This window comes from Ovis aries, chromosome 3 (genome assembly GCF_016772045.2).
Source record: "Ovis aries strain OAR_USU_Benz2616 breed Rambouillet chromosome 3, ARS-UI_Ramb_v3.0, whole genome shotgun sequence".
NCBI classification, from domain to species: Eukaryota; Metazoa; Chordata; class Mammalia; order Artiodactyla; family Bovidae; genus Ovis; species Ovis aries.
In genome coordinates, this window is record NC_056056.1 from 115642078 (window position 1) to 115662909 (window position 20832).

Sequence of the window (20832 nt, forward strand, 5' to 3'; positions counted from 1 at the left end):
AGTACTCTCTGTAGTATCTTCATAAAAATTATGTCATCAAAACCTGCTCCAGAGCTTTTAGAAAGTTAAAACAAAACAAAAAATGTAATTCTTTAACTACCTCATAATATAAGAAAACAATGAACCCAAATAGACTTTAATTTTCTTTACTCATTGAGATGCAAGTTTGTGGATTTCCCATCACTGGTCAATTAAGGAGAAAATGCTATTCAATTTCTGAGTCCACAGAGAGTAAATTGAAAATTCAGTCTCCCCATGGACTACCCCACAGTATCTGTACACGCAAGAAAACAAAAACAAACCCATAACTCTGATGAAACATACATTTATTTGCTCCCATTAAGGTTTAAAGTTTAACAAAAATGCACTTCTGATACCAAAAAGCTTCAGGCAATAAGAGATCGACCTTAACACAGAAAAACAAAGATTTCATTTACAGACTCTTGGACTTAAGAATTCATTTGAGTTCCAGAGATAATAGTAAACTAATAGGTTTATGTCAAGCTGCCAGTATCCATGCTGAGGCTTTTTCCTGATACAATCTTTTGCAACATAAGCAACACTGAGAAGATCACTTCCCCACCCCCCAAGTTCTTGTTATGTTGCTTATACAATGTCCAGACAAAAGAAAGACCAAGATCTTTGCTTAAAAATAGAAATGCATGATGCAAATTTGCAAGCTTTGACCTGCATGAGAATCATTTGAAGGGCTTGTTAAAACAGATTGTTGGGCCTCACCTCATTCTGTTGTTGGGTGGGGCCCAAGAATTTGTATTCTAACAGGTTTCTAAGAGAAGCCAAGGATACCAGTGTGAGGACCAGACTCTCAGAACCACTGGGAAAATATTTAACAGGACAGTGATTATGTCATAAAAGTATGTCACAGCAAAAGGTAAAAAACACTGCTTTCTCACCTTGAGCAAATTAATCTCCCAATCTTTTTCTTGCATAAGTTTAAGGAATCAAATAAATACTTAGAGCACTGAACACAATGCCTGGCATATATGGCTACTGAGTAACTAACCACCGAATGTTTTCACGATATATGAAATTGTTAAGGCACTAGAGGTGCCTGACCCTTTTGCGATCCCATGGACTGTAGCCTGCCGGGCTTCCCTGTCCATGGACTTCTCCAGGCAAGAATACTGGAGTAGGTTGCCATTTCCTTTTCCAGGGGATCTTCCTGACCTAGGGATCGAACCCGAGACTTCTGCAATGGCAGGCAGATTCTTTACCACTGAGCCACTCAGGATGCCCTATACGAAATTAGGGTTAAAGTTATGTTCAAATTGTTAACTGAGTTACCCTGCTTAACAGAACTGAAGATATATTGCTCTTAAAAGAGTTACAAGAGGTACTCTTAGGCGTCTATTGATCATTAATTAGCATTCTGAAATGTCCATTCATCCAATTACAATTTTCACTGATTAACTGATTTACTTCAAATAATAAATACGGTTAATGTGAAAATTACTGGCATAATTTTACTTCAAGTTAGTGATGTTTACTGTCCTGAACTATTCATACATGAAACTTTCAATCTACTACAAAAGGCTATAATTTTCCCCATTTTCTGAACACTGTATAAGATGAAAGTATTTTTACCCAAAGTGATTTGCAGGTTCTTCAAATGAACTTTCCTATGCCTCCGACCGATATCTTTGTTTATACTTCTGCACTACAAGAATAATAAAAGGAATCAGATACCTTTCTACTATTTTTCTTAAAAATTTGCTTCCATAAAGCTAAAATGTCCACTGATGACATCATTTACCTTCATTTAATAACAGAAATATTAATAGTTTACATTTTAAAGAAACACAAATATTTCCCTGGATAAAAGCTCAAATACTGTTAATTTCATGTCCCATAGTATATCTAAACATGTACAGCAGCTAATCATATATGGATTGACTATAATTTATACTGAGTGGTTTTGCATACTTCAACACAGAATATAGTTAACATGAAAATTACTGGCATAATTTTCTTTAGTGATTTAAATCTACCTTTCCTAACTGGGTCATATTCATTTTTTTTTCATATCACTCAACTAACTGACACCAAGTAGCTTTCTCCTTTATTAAAAGCATCTTTATTTAGTCATAGTAGTTTTTTGAAAGTGACAGCTGAATTGTGTGTTTGGTCCAGAATTAAGAGATAAATTTTGCTTTCTTTTCAGCCTTACATGGTTAGACATCCAAAAGAGGAGGAGGGAGATTGTAAAGGGTATTATAACTAGTTCTGTTTCTTTAACATAAAGGTCTAATATTACATAGTTCTTTCCAAGAAGCTGACCAGGAACAAAATGTAACCTCTTGTAGAAGTGGGAAGAGAAAACTAGAGGCATGAGATTAAAAAATTATGTAGGTAGTTTAAAGCTACTCATAGAATTGTATGCACCCACTGAGTGAATCTAGGAGAGAGAGAGGGAAAAAAAAAAAAGGAGGAGGGGGTGGATTTGATGAAGTCTAAGATAAAGGGCTCCAGTTCCAGTGCAGACTAGGAGACTTTGCAAAATATTTTTGATAAACTTGCTAATGGAGTACATTCTTACATAAGGACTTGAGACATTGTCTAAACAGCCTGACTGAAAGATGCCTGTTCACTTGTTAGACATGTATGACATTACTGAGAAGATTAATCTACAGTTCTAGAAGTAAAGAAGGCCCGTTAGCCTGTGCAGGTGTATGAAGAATGACACATTAGGCAAAAGGTTCTGTAAACCATTTACAAAAAAAAAAAGACTGGATTTTTACATTCCCAGACCTCTACTTATCTTTTCTAACTGTAAGGGACCTGAAATTCTTTGACCACCATCTGACTTAGTGGATGATAGATCCAAGTTTGGATTAAGAAATTATTTGTGTAGTTTCAAAACACAAAGACAATTATGTGTACACATCTTCACTATTTCAAAAAGCCTCACCACAAATGTATTCAGATTTATTAATACTATATTTTCATCTGTTAATACACAATTCCTTTTACAATAATATTCTGAAGATTTTAAGGTATTGCATATTGTTTCAGTAAGAGGCACAAAAGCTAATTAGAACAATTAGCACTGTCCTTTAACTTTGAAAATAAAACTCAAGGTCAGGGTTTTACTGATGGTAGAGGAAGGAAGAAAAAATTAACCAGTGTTAAAAATTAAATGAAAATTTACTTTTTTATTGAATATTTGTTATTTTACATGCAAAGCATATTAGAAGTGAATCTTTATCATGTTCACTACCCCAGTAAAAACCTATGCAATGAGAATTATGAGAGTTGTCTACACAATACTAAAGTAATCAATAAATTATCAGATATTTCTCTACAAATAATTGGATTATCTGAATTAGCTGATTTTTCAACAAAACAGTAAATTTTAGCTTTCATATGGTCTTTACTAGTAACAGCAGACATCTTAGACTTAAATTTAGAAGAAAAGCATAACATTAAACACCCTGAATAGCATGGTCAAAACTTTCAAGAAACAAGTTTACCAAAAAAAAAAAAAAAAAAAAAAAGTAATATACATCTATCAAGGTATGCAGAAGGGGAAACAAAATAAGCATGTAATAAATGTCCATCAAGTGATCATCACTAATATTCTATTATTACCAAAGTGACTGCCAATATGTGAACTGTTTTTTAGACTTAAATACCTAAAAACAAATCAGTAATCAATAATGTATACAGAAAAACTAACTCAAAATCACATTTGAATAGCATCAACAGTTGGGTGTATCTAACATACGTTGAATTCTTTTTACTTCATTACTGCTCCAAATGCTTTAAAATGTTCTTTTCATAATATATAATTATCTGAAAGAAACATGGAAAGATACTTCCCAATATGTTCAGGTCTTTCCACCATTCAGTAAATGCTGCAGCAAATTAAACAGTACCTATTATCTGGAGCTAAAATACAATGGCTGGATAACTAATACAAAAAGGAATACTTTTGAATGACTATTAAGATTAGACCAGCTAATGCTACTTACATACCATTACAGATTATACACTGCTAGATATAAGTGCTGGTCCATGTCCATTTTTCGGAAACTTCTGTAATATCTAGAATTGTATACCCCAGTTGACTAATATATACTTGCTAAAAGAGTAAGTGTGAAAATGTAACATACCCCCCTAACCATACCTTTTTCCACATACTCACAACATAATTACTTGCGGGTGGGGGTGGGGATATGACTTTAATATGCTTTAACATATTAAAAAACAATGTGGAGTCAGGTTTTCTTGGGCAATGATTCAAGCCTACACTGAGAATCAAATGACCAACTTCTATCCATCAATGAGAAAACCAACAGCATGGGGGGAAGTGCCTCTGTTGATGGATCTGATGAGCAAAATATCTGCTGTCTAACTAGTACTATGTCTTCAGTTCATTGAAACAAAAGAAAAGTGTTACTAGTTCTCAGATAAGTAATACTAGTTACAATCCTAATCAATGGGAAGTCCTTTGTTTATGAGAGCGCAGTTCCAGTGCAAAAGAAAGTTTATTGTTACATATTAGGAATGGTTTAGATATAATAACATTTACCACTGACTTTAGCATGTTATCTTAAAGTTCTAATTCCCAAATGCTAGTTCCTCCTCACTTAATAAATTCTCCTCAGTGAAAAGCTGGTGTGTTTGTTTTTTTTGTGTTGCAAGATGAAAACATATGCCTGAATCTTATAACAGGTTATCAACAACATTATGAGTAGTTATTAAATAAGTGCCAATACTGCATGAACTTACTAGGTACTGAGTCAAGATCAAAGAATTACAAAGAAGACTATCACTATACATAGCAATATTGTCTAGGACACCCAACTGATCATCGAACCCAAGGTCCCTCCTATTGTGTCTTTCAGTGTTGAACATGTGGATATTCTACTACATTGACTTGCATTGTTTTCTACAAAGTATTAGTGGACTTTAAAACTTGCATCTTAGTTTCTAATTATAAAAATCCAGATTAATCCAGAAAATATAAACCACATGTAACTGAGGTAGGATTTTCACCTTTAGGAATACACTGCTTTCTACTGGAATTAAAAAGTTATTTTAAAAGATACACTGCTTCAGGTATCTACTGATGCTTATAAACTACTCGAGCAAGTATGACAAGCTAAACTACTTGGGCAGGTTTGACAAGCTATTTACATCTAGTAAATCCCCTTAGAAATATACAGCGGAAAGCCTTCCTCTTCCTCTCTAAAGGTAACTGTAGTGCAACAAAATCAGTAACAATTTTAGAAAGATAAAACAGATAACTTCAGTAATTTGCAAGATAATATATGCCAGAAATCACAGAAGCAAGTCATGTTTATCCTAAAGATAATAAACTTATTGTTTGGAAAATAATATCATAAACACATAAACTCTGGATATGCTTTATTATGCCACAAATTTCCAGGAAATATAAGAAATATTTCTGAATTGGACTAATAATTTCACAAATACTAACACTTTATTGACAAAAGTCAAGTATTTTAAGATAGTGTACATTTAAGTAACCTTTTAAAAATCTCAATGCTTTTTATAAAATTTAAAGGGAATCTGTAGCAGATCTTACTTTGCTTTTCAACATTCAGTGTCAAACCTGTATGTGATATAAATGTACATTTTAAGGATGGAAGGGAAGATAGCACATGAACTGCTTTGCCAAAGTTGTCAGACTCCTTTCTGCATCTGTACTACGTACCACTATGTAAAAGTTGATTATTGGAAACGTTCCTGGTAAACTGAAATAAAGGGAAAATTTTAAGATGGCTTGGTCTTTAAAAGCATTAATACCTGGTATAAATTTAAAGAGGGAAATGAGATATTTCTCTACTTCCCAAAGGATTAAACAGAAAATTCAAAATACTTCTCTTATTTGGAAAATGAGTACACTAATATATTTTAAGGCTGGATACTGACACCATTTTCACAATATCCAAACCACAGATGGGAAACAAGGCAATACTGTATTTCTGCCATACATCCAAGGGTAAAGAAAGGCAGATGAGGACTTCACAGCCAAAGCCAGTGACTGAGCGTGGCACGGCACTCTGACAAGCGGGCAGCAAACCACTACTCCCACGCTGGGAATATTCTCCCAAAGGAGGCCCTCATGCAGTAATTCTACAACTATATCAGGTTTGGTAATCTATCATTGAACTTTTTGGTAAATATATATATATGGACATACGAGAAGTTTTCGAGAAACAAAGTTAATTATTAAATAAACTAAAGGGTGAAATAATGCTGACAGCTAAAATTATGTTAATTTCAGTGATTCCAATGGAAGTTATGGGAGGAAAGAGGCACGAGGAGCTGTTTCCAAATCGAAATTATGATCCGAATCACCACATGTTGAGCTTATTCTATCCAAGGTCTCAACCTAAACCTAGCTAGAAGTGGTAACCCAGGAACTCCTTTTAAGCAATCCAGGTGACTCTGATGATTACTCAAGATTGAACTTCTGAAGTGGGGGAATGTGGCAGGCGAGAGGGTGCAATCTGAAGAGAGTGTCAGAATTCAACATCTGATATTCACCATTTACTCTGCAATTACCCTCCCTATTTTCTAACTGAATCATGAAGTGACATAGCAAGTGAAGAGTCGGTAGGCACCCAAAATGGATTTTACTATGTTCAAGCTATTTACATACATTAACTGGTGTACTATCAGAGATTCAACATCAGACAGACCATTCTTAATGTATCTTAAAGGAGACAATTTCTTTACTCAACATGAAAACGTAACATAAAACAAGTCTAAATACTATTATTATTTGATCAAAGAGAAAATTTTCATAATTCTTCAAAATAATTCTGTTTTTAAAAATCCAAAGTTAAGAGGAAAAGTCCTTAAATTTGAGGTAGGGGAATAATTTTCTCATATGAGAACAACTGTGTCACAGTGTTATCTGCCAAGTCAGAAATTAAGCAAAATATTTCAGTACTATTTCTGTTTATGCACTGCTTTGTTACTGTAAATATAAATGTTTTAAATGTGGATAAATATTTTGGTTTGATTCTAATGCATGTAGTTAAGAATATGAATTGTTTTTCTTATACAGTCACTGAAATTATATATACTCTTTAGGCTTGATGAATAAACAACCTTTAAAATACTCCATGTTCACTTATAAACCTTGGAATAATTATAAAAAAAGGAGTACCTACATAAGAAATTATACATTAAAATTACAACTGTTTTTCCAAAGTCAAAGTGATTTAAAAATTTTTTCAATATCTGAATACAAAATAGTACATTTTAATTTACTATATAGCACAATTCAAGTATTCTCTTAAATTTTATATTTAGCCAACTAGTACATGATATTAAGTGACTTTTTTAGCTTTCCTTTTTAAAGATGACTGTTATAAAAAATGTGACTCTATGTTCTTCTAAATTGCTTAGAATAAGCTGAAAGGAAAAATGATAGTAGACACAGGCCTTTATGAAATATCATCAACATATGAAAAGTTGCACATATCAGTAATAAGGCCTTTGCAGGTAATTCCCCCAAAGTATCTGAATTCATGTAAACAAACACTAAGTATATTCTTTGAGGGAGAAAACATACTACCATACATGCAATATATTCAGATGGTTGTGACTTTAAACCATATATTATTTGCATAACACACAAAACCAAAAGAGGCCTAACCTACCAGTTTAGTAACTAAAAGATGTTACTTATTCATGGAGTAAAAGGTTGATACTTTTGGAAACTGATAATGAAAAAGAAATATTTTGAAAAGAAACACCCACTGTTTTCTAGAAATAAATATACATAGTTAGTTTAATGCATTACAGCATAGGAATATTGTCCTAGCATTAACCATAACATTCAGTAGTTTTAAAATATTTCTCCGCACTGAGCCTTGAATCTTCTACCTTGTTAGCTGCCCAACAACCTTCAAAAGAGTTTTATTCTCTTGCTTTAGTTGTTCATTTTCATCTTCTATGTCATCTAGGTCCTTTAGGAAACAAAAAGGAAAATAATATATTAGTTTTTTAATGTTTAAAAATATTCTGTAGGTGATTTTAAAAAAACACTTCAAAATGCACATTCAAAGATAATTCATATAAACAATTACTTTGGAAACACGGGCTCATTCTGAAAACAGTTTCGGAAGGAATGCGCGCCCCAGGTGAAGGCAGCACGCGCTCCAGACTCCTCACTGGCACCAGGATGATGCAGACCAGCTCCTGTCAGATCTTTCAGCTTTTAGAGAGAAGTCAGAAAGCAGCACTGTTTGTTGTGAACCTTCCAATTTTTAATAATCAATAACAAGTTTTTAGTTAAAAATAAATCCCTCCTTCCCCAAATGAAAGGGCTAAATACATATGCAGTCAGTAAGAGGTCTGGGGCCTCAGACTGCAAACATTGTGTCACATTAGGCATTGCGAAGGACCCAAGGACAAGTTCTATACAGACTTCCACCACCTTGGGTGACCTTAACAAGTGTTCATGTTGGGGAGTGAGACTCTGGGGAGGTGACATAACAGGCATACAGAAAAGGAGATCTGGGGCTTACCGAGTTGATCTGGTTCAAATTACATTAGGGTTTCTCTATGATAATTCGTTTAAGAGAAAGGTTTTCAAGTTTACAAAAATGCAAAAGCCACTACGTAATTACCCTCCAGCTTTAAAATTATCAGACTCCAGGTCTCTGTTGCCTATATTAATCCTACTGCCATAAATACAATCACTCGATAAATACAAAGACAATCCACCGTAATTTTTAGTTTGAAGAAACACGATTTCAAGGCAGACTATTTACTGATGGTTAGAAAAGCAGACATTTATAGATTTACCCTTGCAATTCAAAATACTAAACTTGGAGAGATAAATCTGAATTATAAGCACACTATTGGACAGCAGCATTCTGATACATTTAGTATACTGTCTTTGAACTGAGTTATAAAAGTACAAATACAGAATTTGTATTTACTCACAAACTAAATAAATGATATCAGGAAAGTAATTTGTTGGGGGAAAAAAAACCAATAATAAAGATATGAGATTCTTAAAAGTGAGACCTATCTAAGATTTATCATTAAATGATAAAATAATACATTCATATATCATTATTTCACTTTTCACTTTCATGCATTGGAGAAGGAAATGGCAACCCACTCCAGTATTCTTGCCTGGAGAATCCCAGGGACAGGGGAGCCTGGTGGGCTGCTGTCTATAGGGTCGCACAGAGTCGGACACAACTGAAGTGACTTAGCAGCAGCAGCATTAGGTTATAAACTCTGTAAAGGCAGGTGTCTTATGCTTTTTAATAAACACACTGCCTAAGACAGTGCCAGTACATCACAGACATCAAACACATTTGCAGATTTTATTAAATCACATTCTATAGCCAACAGAGGAATGCCCATGTTCTGAACCAAGATGAAAGGCAGTCAACAAGAATGAAAGAGCTTACTTAAAATTAACGCTATTGAATACCTGAAGGTCACTTACTGGCTCAGCATATAACTATGCAATTCCTACACACGGCCTTGAGCAAGGTAAACTCTGAGCTTCAGAGTCCTCCTGTACACCCCACAGTTAATGCCACGGAGCTGTATTAGAATGAGCTGCATATAATGCAGCTTTCTATTTTCTCTGCTTTCAGAATCAGAGTTAAGACTGGATTAAGAATTTGTTCCTTTTTCCCCTGAAACAAATTTCTTTTCTCCATCTTATGTAAAGCCTTCAAAAAAGGAAAACTATGAAATCGCTTCTCATAACCATTACCTAAATATGGCCTAGCATTAATACCTACTTCTTAAGCAGGAAGTAAATCCTGGGGCTGAAAGGGAAAAAGTGTTATGACCGGTAGTAACAGAGAACTTGGAGTAAGGCTAAGCCTAAAACTGGGGATGAATACGTATAACTGGAGTGGGCAAAAGTGGTCAGATACCACAAAAACAGAGACTCGTGGAGTTTCTGATGGCAAGAAAGAGCAATTTCAGTTCTTCTTCGAGGCAACTCTGTGCCAGGACTGCTGTACGTGTTATGTGCGGTGCTGACCAAGCCGCCTCTTACCCCCAGACTCCAGCATAACACAAAACAAATCATTCACAGTCCATCCCCAGAAGAGTAACAGGAACACAACCGATAACTGGCCAGAGGAGGTCAGTTTGCGGAATGAACCGACAGTCCTGACTACCTCAGATTACCATGACATTAACAAAGGAAGGAACCATTCACTTCACATTATTAAACTCTTCACATTTATGCATTTTCATCCAACTGACAGGAAAACACAAAAGCATTAAAGAGAACTGTGTGAATACTCACTCTGTTTAACAAATCGATCTCTTCTCTGAGTTTCCCAATCATTTCTTCTTTCTCTTGCATTAGTCTCACGAGTCTTACGTTTTCTTGCCTTTCCCTTACCACCTCCTGGTACATAGAATTACAAAGTGTTAGCTGAGAAGTAACAGTTGTTTCTAATCTTAATAGCATACATCCACTAAATCTGGTGAAGTACCTTAGACATATGAAGATTTCCAGTGACTTTCTTAAGTCACTTGGGGAGGGAAGGAGGAACCCATCCCACAGAAAAAAACCAGGGAATGAGAGGAATACAGGAGTTGTCAAATATACTTCAGATTAAAGCAATGTTTACCCAAGTTTTTAACAAATACCAATACTCAAATGGGCTTCCCTGGTGGCTCAGATGGTAAAGAATCTGCCTACAATGCAAGGACCTGGGTTGGGAAGATCCCCTGTCTAAGGGCATGGCAACCCACTCCAGTCTTCTTGCCTGGAGAATCCCCATGGACAGATGAGCCTGGAGGGCTATAGTCCACAGGGTTGCAAAGAGTCGGACATGGCTGAGCAACTAAGCACAATGACTTTAGCTCTTTAGTTGATCACCACCATTAATAATAAAATCTCTTAATATTAAATGACTAATACCCTGCTGAAGGAAATTCAAAACTTTTGTTCAAAATACAAAGTTTAAGAAAAGGAGATTGCTCTGTGGAAAACAAAAATAGGGATCCTCCATTTACTTTTGGCTCTGCCAGTTAACTGACAAACGGGTAAAATGAAGGAGCTGAAAATCATTGTTAGCTTTTAAACCTTTTTCCCCCTTAAAGAATGGAGTGGCTTCCCCAGCCATCCAGTAGTTACGACTCTACACTCGTAACTGCAGGGAGTGCGGGTCTGACCCCTGGTTGGGGAAACTGAGACCCACCAAGCCATGCAGTACCACCCCAAACAAAACAAACGAACAAACAGAAAGAAACAGTGCAACACCTTTTTCAGAGAAATCTTGTTTAGAATCCAGGACGTTAGGCTGGGTCAGCCATCTTAGAGGCAAAAGTGAAGCCGAACTGAAAAAGTCCCAGCCAGAATTTGGCTTCTTTCTTATGACCTCAGAGGAAAGCAGGCAGGCAGTCTCCTTAATCAGCTGCTGCCAACAACTCAGTCCAAACTTCTGTGAACTTCAAAAGCCTTTTTTGATGAACCCCCTTGAAAACTATTAAGACTTCCCAGATGGCTCGGAGGTAAAGAATCCGCCCTACAATGCAGGAGACACAGGTTCAATCCCTGGGTCAGGAAGATCCCCTGGAGGAGAAAATGGCAACCCATTGCAGTATTCTTGCCTAACAAACCCAAGGACGGAGGAGCAGTTCAAAGGGTTACAAAGAGTCAGACACAACTGAGCGTGCACAGACTTGAAAACTATTATACTATATATCCCTTAAAGTTTTTCAATTTAAACTCACAGAAACTAGTGTTAAAGTTCAAATGCGAACTAAAAATAATCATAATGTTATAAAAAAGAATAAAATTCAATCTCTACTTAAAACAACTTTTATCTTAAAAGGAATAATTTCAATTCAACAAGACATGCTTTCAACAACCAGAAAGTAATTCAGCATCATTATTAATTTTAGGGATTGAATGTCTACAGAACAAACTTGAGAACCCATGGTTAATAAATTAATGTCAATATTCATTTGACATGTTCTCAAGTGTTAGTCGCTCAGTCGTGTCCGACTCTTGATGACTCCATGGACTGTGGTCCGTCAGGCTCCTGTCCATTGAATTCTCCAGGCAAGAATACTGGAGTGGGTAGCCATTCCCTTCTCCAGCGTGGACCTTCCTGACCCAGGGATGAAATCCACAGTTCCTTCATTGCAGCCCAATTCTTTACTGTCTGAGACACAAAGATACTCTTAAACAGGTTTACTCTTAAAATTGTTGCAGACATCACAGCAGCTCTAGGCTCTAACTCAGAACGTAGAGGAAAGTCTACAAACTGAATAGATTATATAATGATAAACACACAGCAGTACACACTGCTAGCATGGACTTCTAACCATTGCAAAGGCAAAGACTGTGTCCAATATATCAATATTAAAGATAACTCTTGGCAGAATGAGAGGAGCCATTAAATACTAAGCAATTCAAGAACTGACTCCATTTCGAAAAGTTTTAACATCAACAGAACTGGATAGAAAAGCACTAAGAAATCAGAAAATGCTTAGCCACTACGCATCTAGGAAATATCTAATTAAGACTGATTCAAAGCTGCTGTTTGACTACACGTACAAGTACCAATTAACAGTAACAGTTATCTCCCATCATGCCCCTCATTTTCTTCCCTTTTCTGGTACTGCCTCATCCTTACACATTTCAGTTTTTCTCTCTCAGCTGCTATGAAAGTGAAAAAGGAATCCTAATGGTATATTAATTTCATAGATCTTAAATAATTTGTAATTCATACCTTTTCAAGATCTTCAATTTTCTTTTCCAATGTGCTACTTGAGACCAAATTACCTGAAGCATTTGCATCCCTGTTATACCTGCTGAATCCACTTCTATCTGTTCGGGGAAATCTACTTGAGACATCTTCTTCAGAGGCGGTGGTTGTGCTATGGAAATTAAAAAGATACAAATTTTTTTAAAGATACCTCATATTCAGCAGGAAGAGTGCCAAGAGTATTTTCTATTTACCATAAACAATTACCATTCCCCTGAGGACACATGATCATGATAGCCAAATTACTTATAATTATTAAAGTTAATAATTATTTCAATACAATAAAAATACAAAAAAATTAATTCTTTCGACTAATCTATCTACTGAGAAGCTGCTAAGCACCAGACGTTGTTTTGAGCACTGAGGGTGTAAAAGGAAACACAGACACAGACTCTGACTTTCACAGAACTTCCAGTGTAACAAGAACATAAACCAAGACAACCATCAAATAAGGTTAAGTGCAAGGTACTCTGAGAACTATGACCGGGGACCTAACGTAGACTAGTAGAAATGTACAAAGTAGTGAAGAACTACTTCGTTTCTCCTTTTATTTTTAAATTCCATTACCTCCTGGGCCAATATCTTAGTAAGAAATGCACTGGAAAGATAAAAGTGAAAAACATCATAAAAAATATAAGCCTACATGTTGCATTAGATTCAGACCTGTAAAATTATATTTCAGTAATAGGATAAAGAAGAAAAAGAATTACATGAAAATGAGTCATCATCAATGGAAGTATGCATATAGGCAATTATTATTAAAAAACAGCTGTCAAACTGGCAACTTTTGTCATTTTGTAATTCTTATTTAACCAAAAGTTATCAATGAAATAGCAATTCTTCATATTAAACAGCAATTCACACTCTGAACTAACAGCATGTAAATCTTTAATATAGTAAGCTTGCTTCTTTTTTTTTTTTGCATTAGTTATCTATTAGTGCATAAAAAATTATGCCAAAATTTAGTGGCTTAAAACAACAAAATTATTTGACAGCTTCTGCTGGTCAGGAATCTGGAAGCAGATTAGCTGGGTGTTTATATTTCAGAGTCTCGTATGAGGTTTTAGTCAAGACGTTGGTCAGGACCACAGTCATCTGAAGGCTTGCCTGGACTGGAGGAGAATTTCGCTGTAAGCTCATTCACAGGACTGATGGCAAAACGCCTCGGTTTCAAACCGGCGACTGGTCAAAAGCCTCAGTTACTCAGTATGTGGCTTCTCTACTGGACATTCACCACAAGACAGCTGCTTCCAGAGACAGAGTGGCACAGCCACCAAGACAGGCACTGCAGTCTCTAGGACCTAACCTCACAAGTGACACACTACCACATCAACCCTGCGCTAGATGTGGGAAAGGATTACATCAGGTGAAAACACTAGGAGGCAGAGCTTCCTGGCGGCTCTCTCGGAGACTGGAATCATTCTTGCTAATCAACCTGCTCTAGGTTGGACTGATGACAATGCTGATCACAAGGGGTAAAGTATATATAAAACTACCTCTATGATTTAGTAGCGTTCACAACAGAAAAATCAGTTTCACCGATTATACTGACCAGAGGAGAAGAGACTTTAAAGTGATGTGAGCAAGCCCAGGATGCTCATTTTTAACTTTTACCCAATATGCAGAAAATGACACTTTTCAAAGTTTGTCCTCAATCCTTTACTGGTAGCCAGTTCCAATCATTTATCCATCAAAATTACAGCTAAATGTGAATCAATTTTTGATGAAAATAATAGAATTTTGATCCATTAACTCCCTATGCATGGATTTTTTTTTATGGAAAATAAAATTCCAAGTGTATCTTATCAAATTTGTAAGGTAATGGATCATAACATTTTGAAAATGTGCAATACTAAAATCATCACTTACTGAGGTACTGTAGAACGAACCATAACAATTTGAAAAATCTTCTCCCCCCCAAATTTCTAACTTTCATTTTTTTCTTTGTCTTTATGTAACAGTGAAAACATATAGCACTTCTTGCACAAAAGGCTAATTAAGATCATTTTTTTAAAGAAAAGAATGATGCTATCAGATAAATAAGTCTCATACACATATTTAAAAGGCTGAGGATCAAACTAGTTTCTTTTTTTAAAACTGAAATATTTCTAGTTGTTCAGTCACGTCCGACTCTTTGCAATCCCATGGACTGCAGCACATCAGACTTCCCTGTCCTTCACCAACCCCCAGAGCTTGCTCAAACTCATGTCCATTTAGTCAGTGATGCCATCCAACCATCTCGTCCTCTGTCATCTCCTTTTCCTCCTGCCTTCAATCTTTCCCAGCATCAGGGTCTTTTCTAATGAGTTGGCTCTTCATATCAGGTGGCCAAAGTACTGGAGTTTCAGCTTCAGCATCAGTTCTTCCAATGAATATTCAGGGTTGATTTACTTTAGGATTGACTGGTTTGATCTCCTTGCTGTCCAAGGGACTCTCAAGAGTCTTCTCCAGCATCGTAGTTCAAAAGCATCAGTTCTTTGGTGCTCAGCTTTCTTTATGGTCCAACTCTCCCATCCATACATGACTACCGGAAAAATCATAGCTTTCTCCCATCCATACATGACTACCGGAAAAATCATAGCTTTAACTAGACGGATCTTTGTTGGCAAAGTGATGTCTCTGTTTTTTAATATGCTGTCTAAATTTGTGCTTTTCTTTCAAGGAGCTAGTGTCTTTTAATTTCATGGCTGCAGTCACCATCTGCAGTGATTCTGAAGCCCAAGAAAATAAAAGTCTGTCACTGTTTCCACTGTTTCCCCATCTATTTGCCATGAAATGATGGGACCAGATGCCATGATCTTTGTTTTTGAATGTTGAGTTTTAGGTCAACTTCTTCAATTCTCCTCTTTCACTTTTATCAAGAGGCTCTTTAGTTCTGCTTCGCTTTCTGTCATAAGGGTGGTGTCATTTGCGTATCTGAGGTTATTGATATTTCTCCTAGCTATCTTCATTCCAGCTTGGGCTTCATCCAGCCCGACATTTTGCATGATGTACTCTGCATAGAAGTTAAATAAGCAGGGTGACAATATACAGCCTTGACGTACTCCTCTTCCTATTTGGAACCAGTCCGTTGTTCCATGTCTGGCTATAACTATTGCTTCCTGACCTGCATACATGTTTCTCAGGAGGCAGGTAAGGTAGCCTGGTAAATTTTCCAGTTTGTTGTGATCCACACGGTCAAAGGCTTTAGCATAGTCAATGAAGCAGAAGTAGATGTTTTTCTGGAACTCTCTTGCTTCTTCTATGATGGGATGTTGGCAATTTGATCTCTGGTTCCTCTGCCTTTTCTAAATCCAGCTTGATCATCTGGAAGTTCCTCGTTCGCATAATGTTGAAGCCTGGCTTGGAGAATTTTGAGCATAAGAAATGAGCACAATTGTGCGGTAGTTTGAGTGTTCTTTGGCATTGCCTTTTTTGGGGATTAGAATGAAGACTGAAGTATAGATGATTTATAAAACCTGTTTTTGGCTTGTAAAAACACGAAGTGTTCATCCCAAAAGTCAAACACTTTTGTCAGAATGTTTCCCTCTAAAAATTACTATATACGTCAGCATAGGTTAACAGTTAATATCTTTTAATTTTCTTTAACCTGCAACTTTAATGTATCGGCATCTCGGTAATTCACGCCTGCCGTGACTGTTGGTCTCAGCTGGCCTGACCAGGCCTTGGCAGTGACAGCAACAGACACAGATTCACGCTCTGGCATAGGCTGCAGCACTGTCCCTGTCACTGTCTCTAATCAGAACACACTCCCGCAAAACAAACAAAAAGGCCAAACCACATCTAATGGCCCTTCAAAGTTTTATACACTTCACAGCAAGCTGTGTTTGTCAGCAAAGAAGGTGAAAAGTAACTTCTTTCTTCACATTACTGTAATGTCAGCAAAATCAAGGTATTGATCATATTGTAACAAAAATTCCCCTGTTATCCTGCTTTGTCAAACAGTTGGTCTTCTGTATCCCTAAATATAACAAATTATGGGCGTAGCTGGGAAGCATTACATTAACTATCTACTTTGCTACAAACTCATCCAACAACTTCCAGCAAACAGCTTTCACTTGTCATACCTACTTTTTTAATGTCAGCAACCTGAAGTCAGACTGGAAAAGAAACTCACAAAACACTAATGAAATCCTGATGATCTGCTTCTGTCAGCTTCTTAACTGTGACAGTCTGTCTTTCAAATAAGCCATTTGTGGTTGTGACTGTAACACTGTGCACATAAATGCCACTTAAATTTGGTGGTTTTATTGTTTCAGCAGCCAGTACAATACTGCAAATAACCCCATTATGGTTTTAGCAGCTCCCTATCAATAATGGCTAAAAACTGAACTCACTATAGGAGGGATAATACTTCTCAACAAAACAAGTACAAACTCTTTTGGTCTGTATCTCTTTGAAATTACTTCCACCATCATCATAATTTGGTTTACTACTTCTGTCACATTCAAAAAAGATGTATCTTTTCTTTTAAAAAGTCTAGCAAAGTTTGTTTTATCCTAAGTAAATTAAGACAAAAGATAAAGAATGTAAAATTTACTTCCTAGATTTAGATAATTCTAACAAAAGCAGAAACTGAAAAGAATAAAAAAAGATTTTTAGCTTTTACTTATTTAAGTATATGTCTACTTCTTAATTGTTTTATTTATGGAACAAGAATATGTCTGATTAAATTTAACACAAGATTTCTAAGGTAAATACATCTTCACATTTTCTTCAATTCTTAACACATTTTAGTTTACAAATGACTAACATAAAAATAACACAGGCATAGCAGAATATACATTCTTTTCTAGCTTGCAAGATGACCAAGATAAACCAAACTCTGGGTCATAAAAACCACCATCACAAATTTAAAAGAATAGAAATCATATTGGGCCTGGTCTTAGAGCACAATAGAATTAGACAAGAACTGATAACAGAAAGATAAATGGAAAACTCCCGAATAACATGGAGATTAAACGATGCTCTTCTAAATAACACATGGGTCAAAGAAGAAATCTCAAGAGAAATTTTAAAGTATTTTGAACAAAACAAAGAAGCTTACAGCTTATCATCTGTGGAATGCAGTGAAAGCAGTGCTTGGAAAGGAACGTGTACACTGAACACATCTATTAGGAAAGCCAGATCTAAAACCAGTGCTCTAAGTTTCCACCCTAGGAAACTAGGAAAGAAAGAGCATTTAAACCCAAAATAAGCAGATAAAAGAATAACAAGAACTAGAGCAGAAACTAATGAAACTGAAAACAGGAAACCAATACAGAATAATCAATGAATCAAAAGCTATTTCTTTAAAAATATCAACAAAACCAACAGCCCTCTAGCCAAGCTAAGAAAAAGAGAGGACACAGACTACCAACAGAAATGAAGATTCCATGGACATTAAAATAATAAAAAAGGAATACTCTGACCACAAATTTGATAACCTAGATGAAACAGATCAATTGCTTGGAAGCAACAATCTGTCAAAATTCACACAAGAAGAAACAAATAATTTCAACAGGCTGGTATATATTAAAGAAATTGAATCAATAATTAATAACTTTGCAAAACAGAAAGTACCAGGCCCAGATGAGTTCACTAGTGAATCCATCCAAAATCTAAGGAAGAAATTACACAGATTACTAAAATCTCTTTCAGAAGTAAAAATAGAAAGAATACGTCTAAATTTTATGAAGCCAGCATCACTCTAATACCAAAATCAGACAGATATCGTAAGAAAACTAAAAAATAAAGATTACGATCTCTCATGAACACTGATGCAAAAATCCTCAACAAAATATTTGCACATCGAATTTGAGAATGTATAGAAAAAATTATCCACCAAAAATCAACTGGAATTTATTCAAGGCTGGTTCTGTTAAAACACACACACACACACACACACACACAATTATGTAATCTATTGCAGTAACAGGCTAAAGAAGGATCACGTGTCACACATACACAGAAAAACCATTTGACAAAATCTAACATCTATATATGATTTAAAAAAAAAAAAGTACAAACTAAGCACAGAAGGGAATTTCCTAAACCTGATAAAGAATATCTACACACACACACACACACACACAAACACACACCACCCACACCCACATCCACACCCCCACCCTACATCATACCTAGTGGTGAGACACTGAAAGCTTTCCTGCTAACATCAACAACAAGGCAAGAATGTCCCCCTTTCACCAATTCCTTTTCAGTATCTTACTGGAAGTCTGTGACTGTGAAGTTGCTCAGTCGTGTCTGACTTTGCGATCCCATGAATTGAAGCCTACCAGGCTCCTCTGTCCATGGTATTTTCCAGGCAAGAATACTGGTAGGTTGCCATTACCTTCTTCAGGAGATCTTCCTGACCCAGGGATTGAACCCAGGTCTCCCGCATTGTAGGCAGACACCTTACCATCTGAGCCACCAGGGAAGTCCATACAGGGAAGCCACCACTGGAAGTTTAGGTAATATAATAAGACAAGAAAAGGAAATAAAAGGTATACAGACGGGGAAGGAAGAAATAAAACTGCCTTTGTTCACAGATGATATGATCACCTATGGAGAAAATCTGAAAGGACAACACAAAAAAATTCCTGAAACTAATAAGTAATTATAGCAAGTCTGCAAGATATAAGGGCAATATACAAAAGTCAATCCCTTTCCTACACACTAGCAATGAACAAGTGAGATTTGAAATTTAAAACAATACATTTACATTAGCTCTCTACAAAATGAGATACTTATGTACAAATCTAACAAAATATAAAACATCTATATGAGGAAAACAACAAAAACTGATGACAGATACCAAAGAAGAACTAAGTAAATGGAGAAACCAGTTAGTGGACAGGAAGAGTCAATGTTGGTAACGTGCCACTTCTTCCCAACTTTGATTTCCCATTGATCTCTTGGCTCAATGCAAGCCCAATCAAAATCCTAACAAGCTATTTTGTGGCTACTGACAAACTAATTCTAAAGTTTACATGGAGAGGCCAGATCCAGAATAGGCAACACAATATTAACTAACAAAATTGGAGGGCTAATACCACCCAACTTCAAGACTTAGTTTAAAGCTACAGTAATCACGACAGTGCAGTACTGATAAAAGAAGAGACAGACAGAGCAATGGAACAGCAACAGAAGCAGAAAGAGACTCACGTAAATAAGCCACAACTCTCTGACAAGGAGTACAGGCAATATAATGGAACAAAACTGTCTTTCAACAAATGGAAGACAACTGGACGTGCGCATGCAATGAAAGATAAAACAAAGAACTTATACCCTTAACAAAAGATAACTCAAGATGGATCAAGACCTAAAGGAAAAATGCAAACTATTCATATATAATCTCATAGAAGACAACTAACATAGGAGAAAATGTAGAAGACTCTGGGTATGCTGATGAATTCTTAGGTACAACAGCAAAGGCACAATCCAAGGAAAATAGTTGACAGTTGTTGCTGTTTAGTCACTAAGTCGTATCTGATTATTTTGCAACCCCTTGGACTGCAGTCCACCATGCTCCTCTATCCATTGCATTTCCGAGGCAAGTGTAATGGAGTGGGTTGCCCTTTCCTTCTCCAGGAGACCGTCCTGACCCAGGGATCAAACCTGCGTCTCCTGAACTGGCAGGCAGGTTCTTTACCACTGAGCCACCTGGGAAGCCATGATTGACAGCTGAACTTCATTAAAATTCTAAATATCTCTGCTCTGTGAAAGACAATGTTAAAAGAACAAGACAAGCCACCTGGAAGAAAATACTTACAAAAGGATATATCTGATAAAGAAGTATTATCCAAAACAACTGTAGAGAATTCTACAATTTAACAATAACAAACCATCAGACCGAAAACTGAGCCAAAGACCTTAACAGACACCTCAGAAAACAAGATATACAGATGGCCAATTAGCATATGAGAAGACGTTCCATATCATCTGTAATCAGGGAAATGCAAATTACAATCAGATACTGCTACACACACATTAAAATGGCTGAAATCAGGATCAACACTGGTGAGGATATAGAGCAACATTAACTCTTATTCACTGCTGGCAGGAATGTAAACTGGTA

The 20832-nt window shown here is 36.1% G+C and overlaps 1 protein-coding gene across 1 annotated transcript in view; it reads right to left on the bottom strand.

Annotated features, from left to right (window-relative positions):
* Positions 1–309: 309 nt before the first annotated feature.
* The window catches only part of PAWR (pro-apoptotic WT1 regulator), a 115599-nt gene continuing 95076 nt past the window's right edge, over positions 310–20832 (bottom strand). Inside the window, exons 4-6 of the mRNA XM_027967162.3 lie at positions 12735–12882; positions 10292–10396; positions 310–7970 (exon numbers count right to left, since the gene is read on the bottom strand). Coding sequence (XP_027822963.2) covers positions 7884–7970; positions 10292–10396; positions 12735–12882 — 340 coding nt within the window. The 3' untranslated portion in view covers positions 310–7883. The remainder of the gene's footprint in view (positions 7971–10291; positions 10397–12734; positions 12883–20832) is intronic.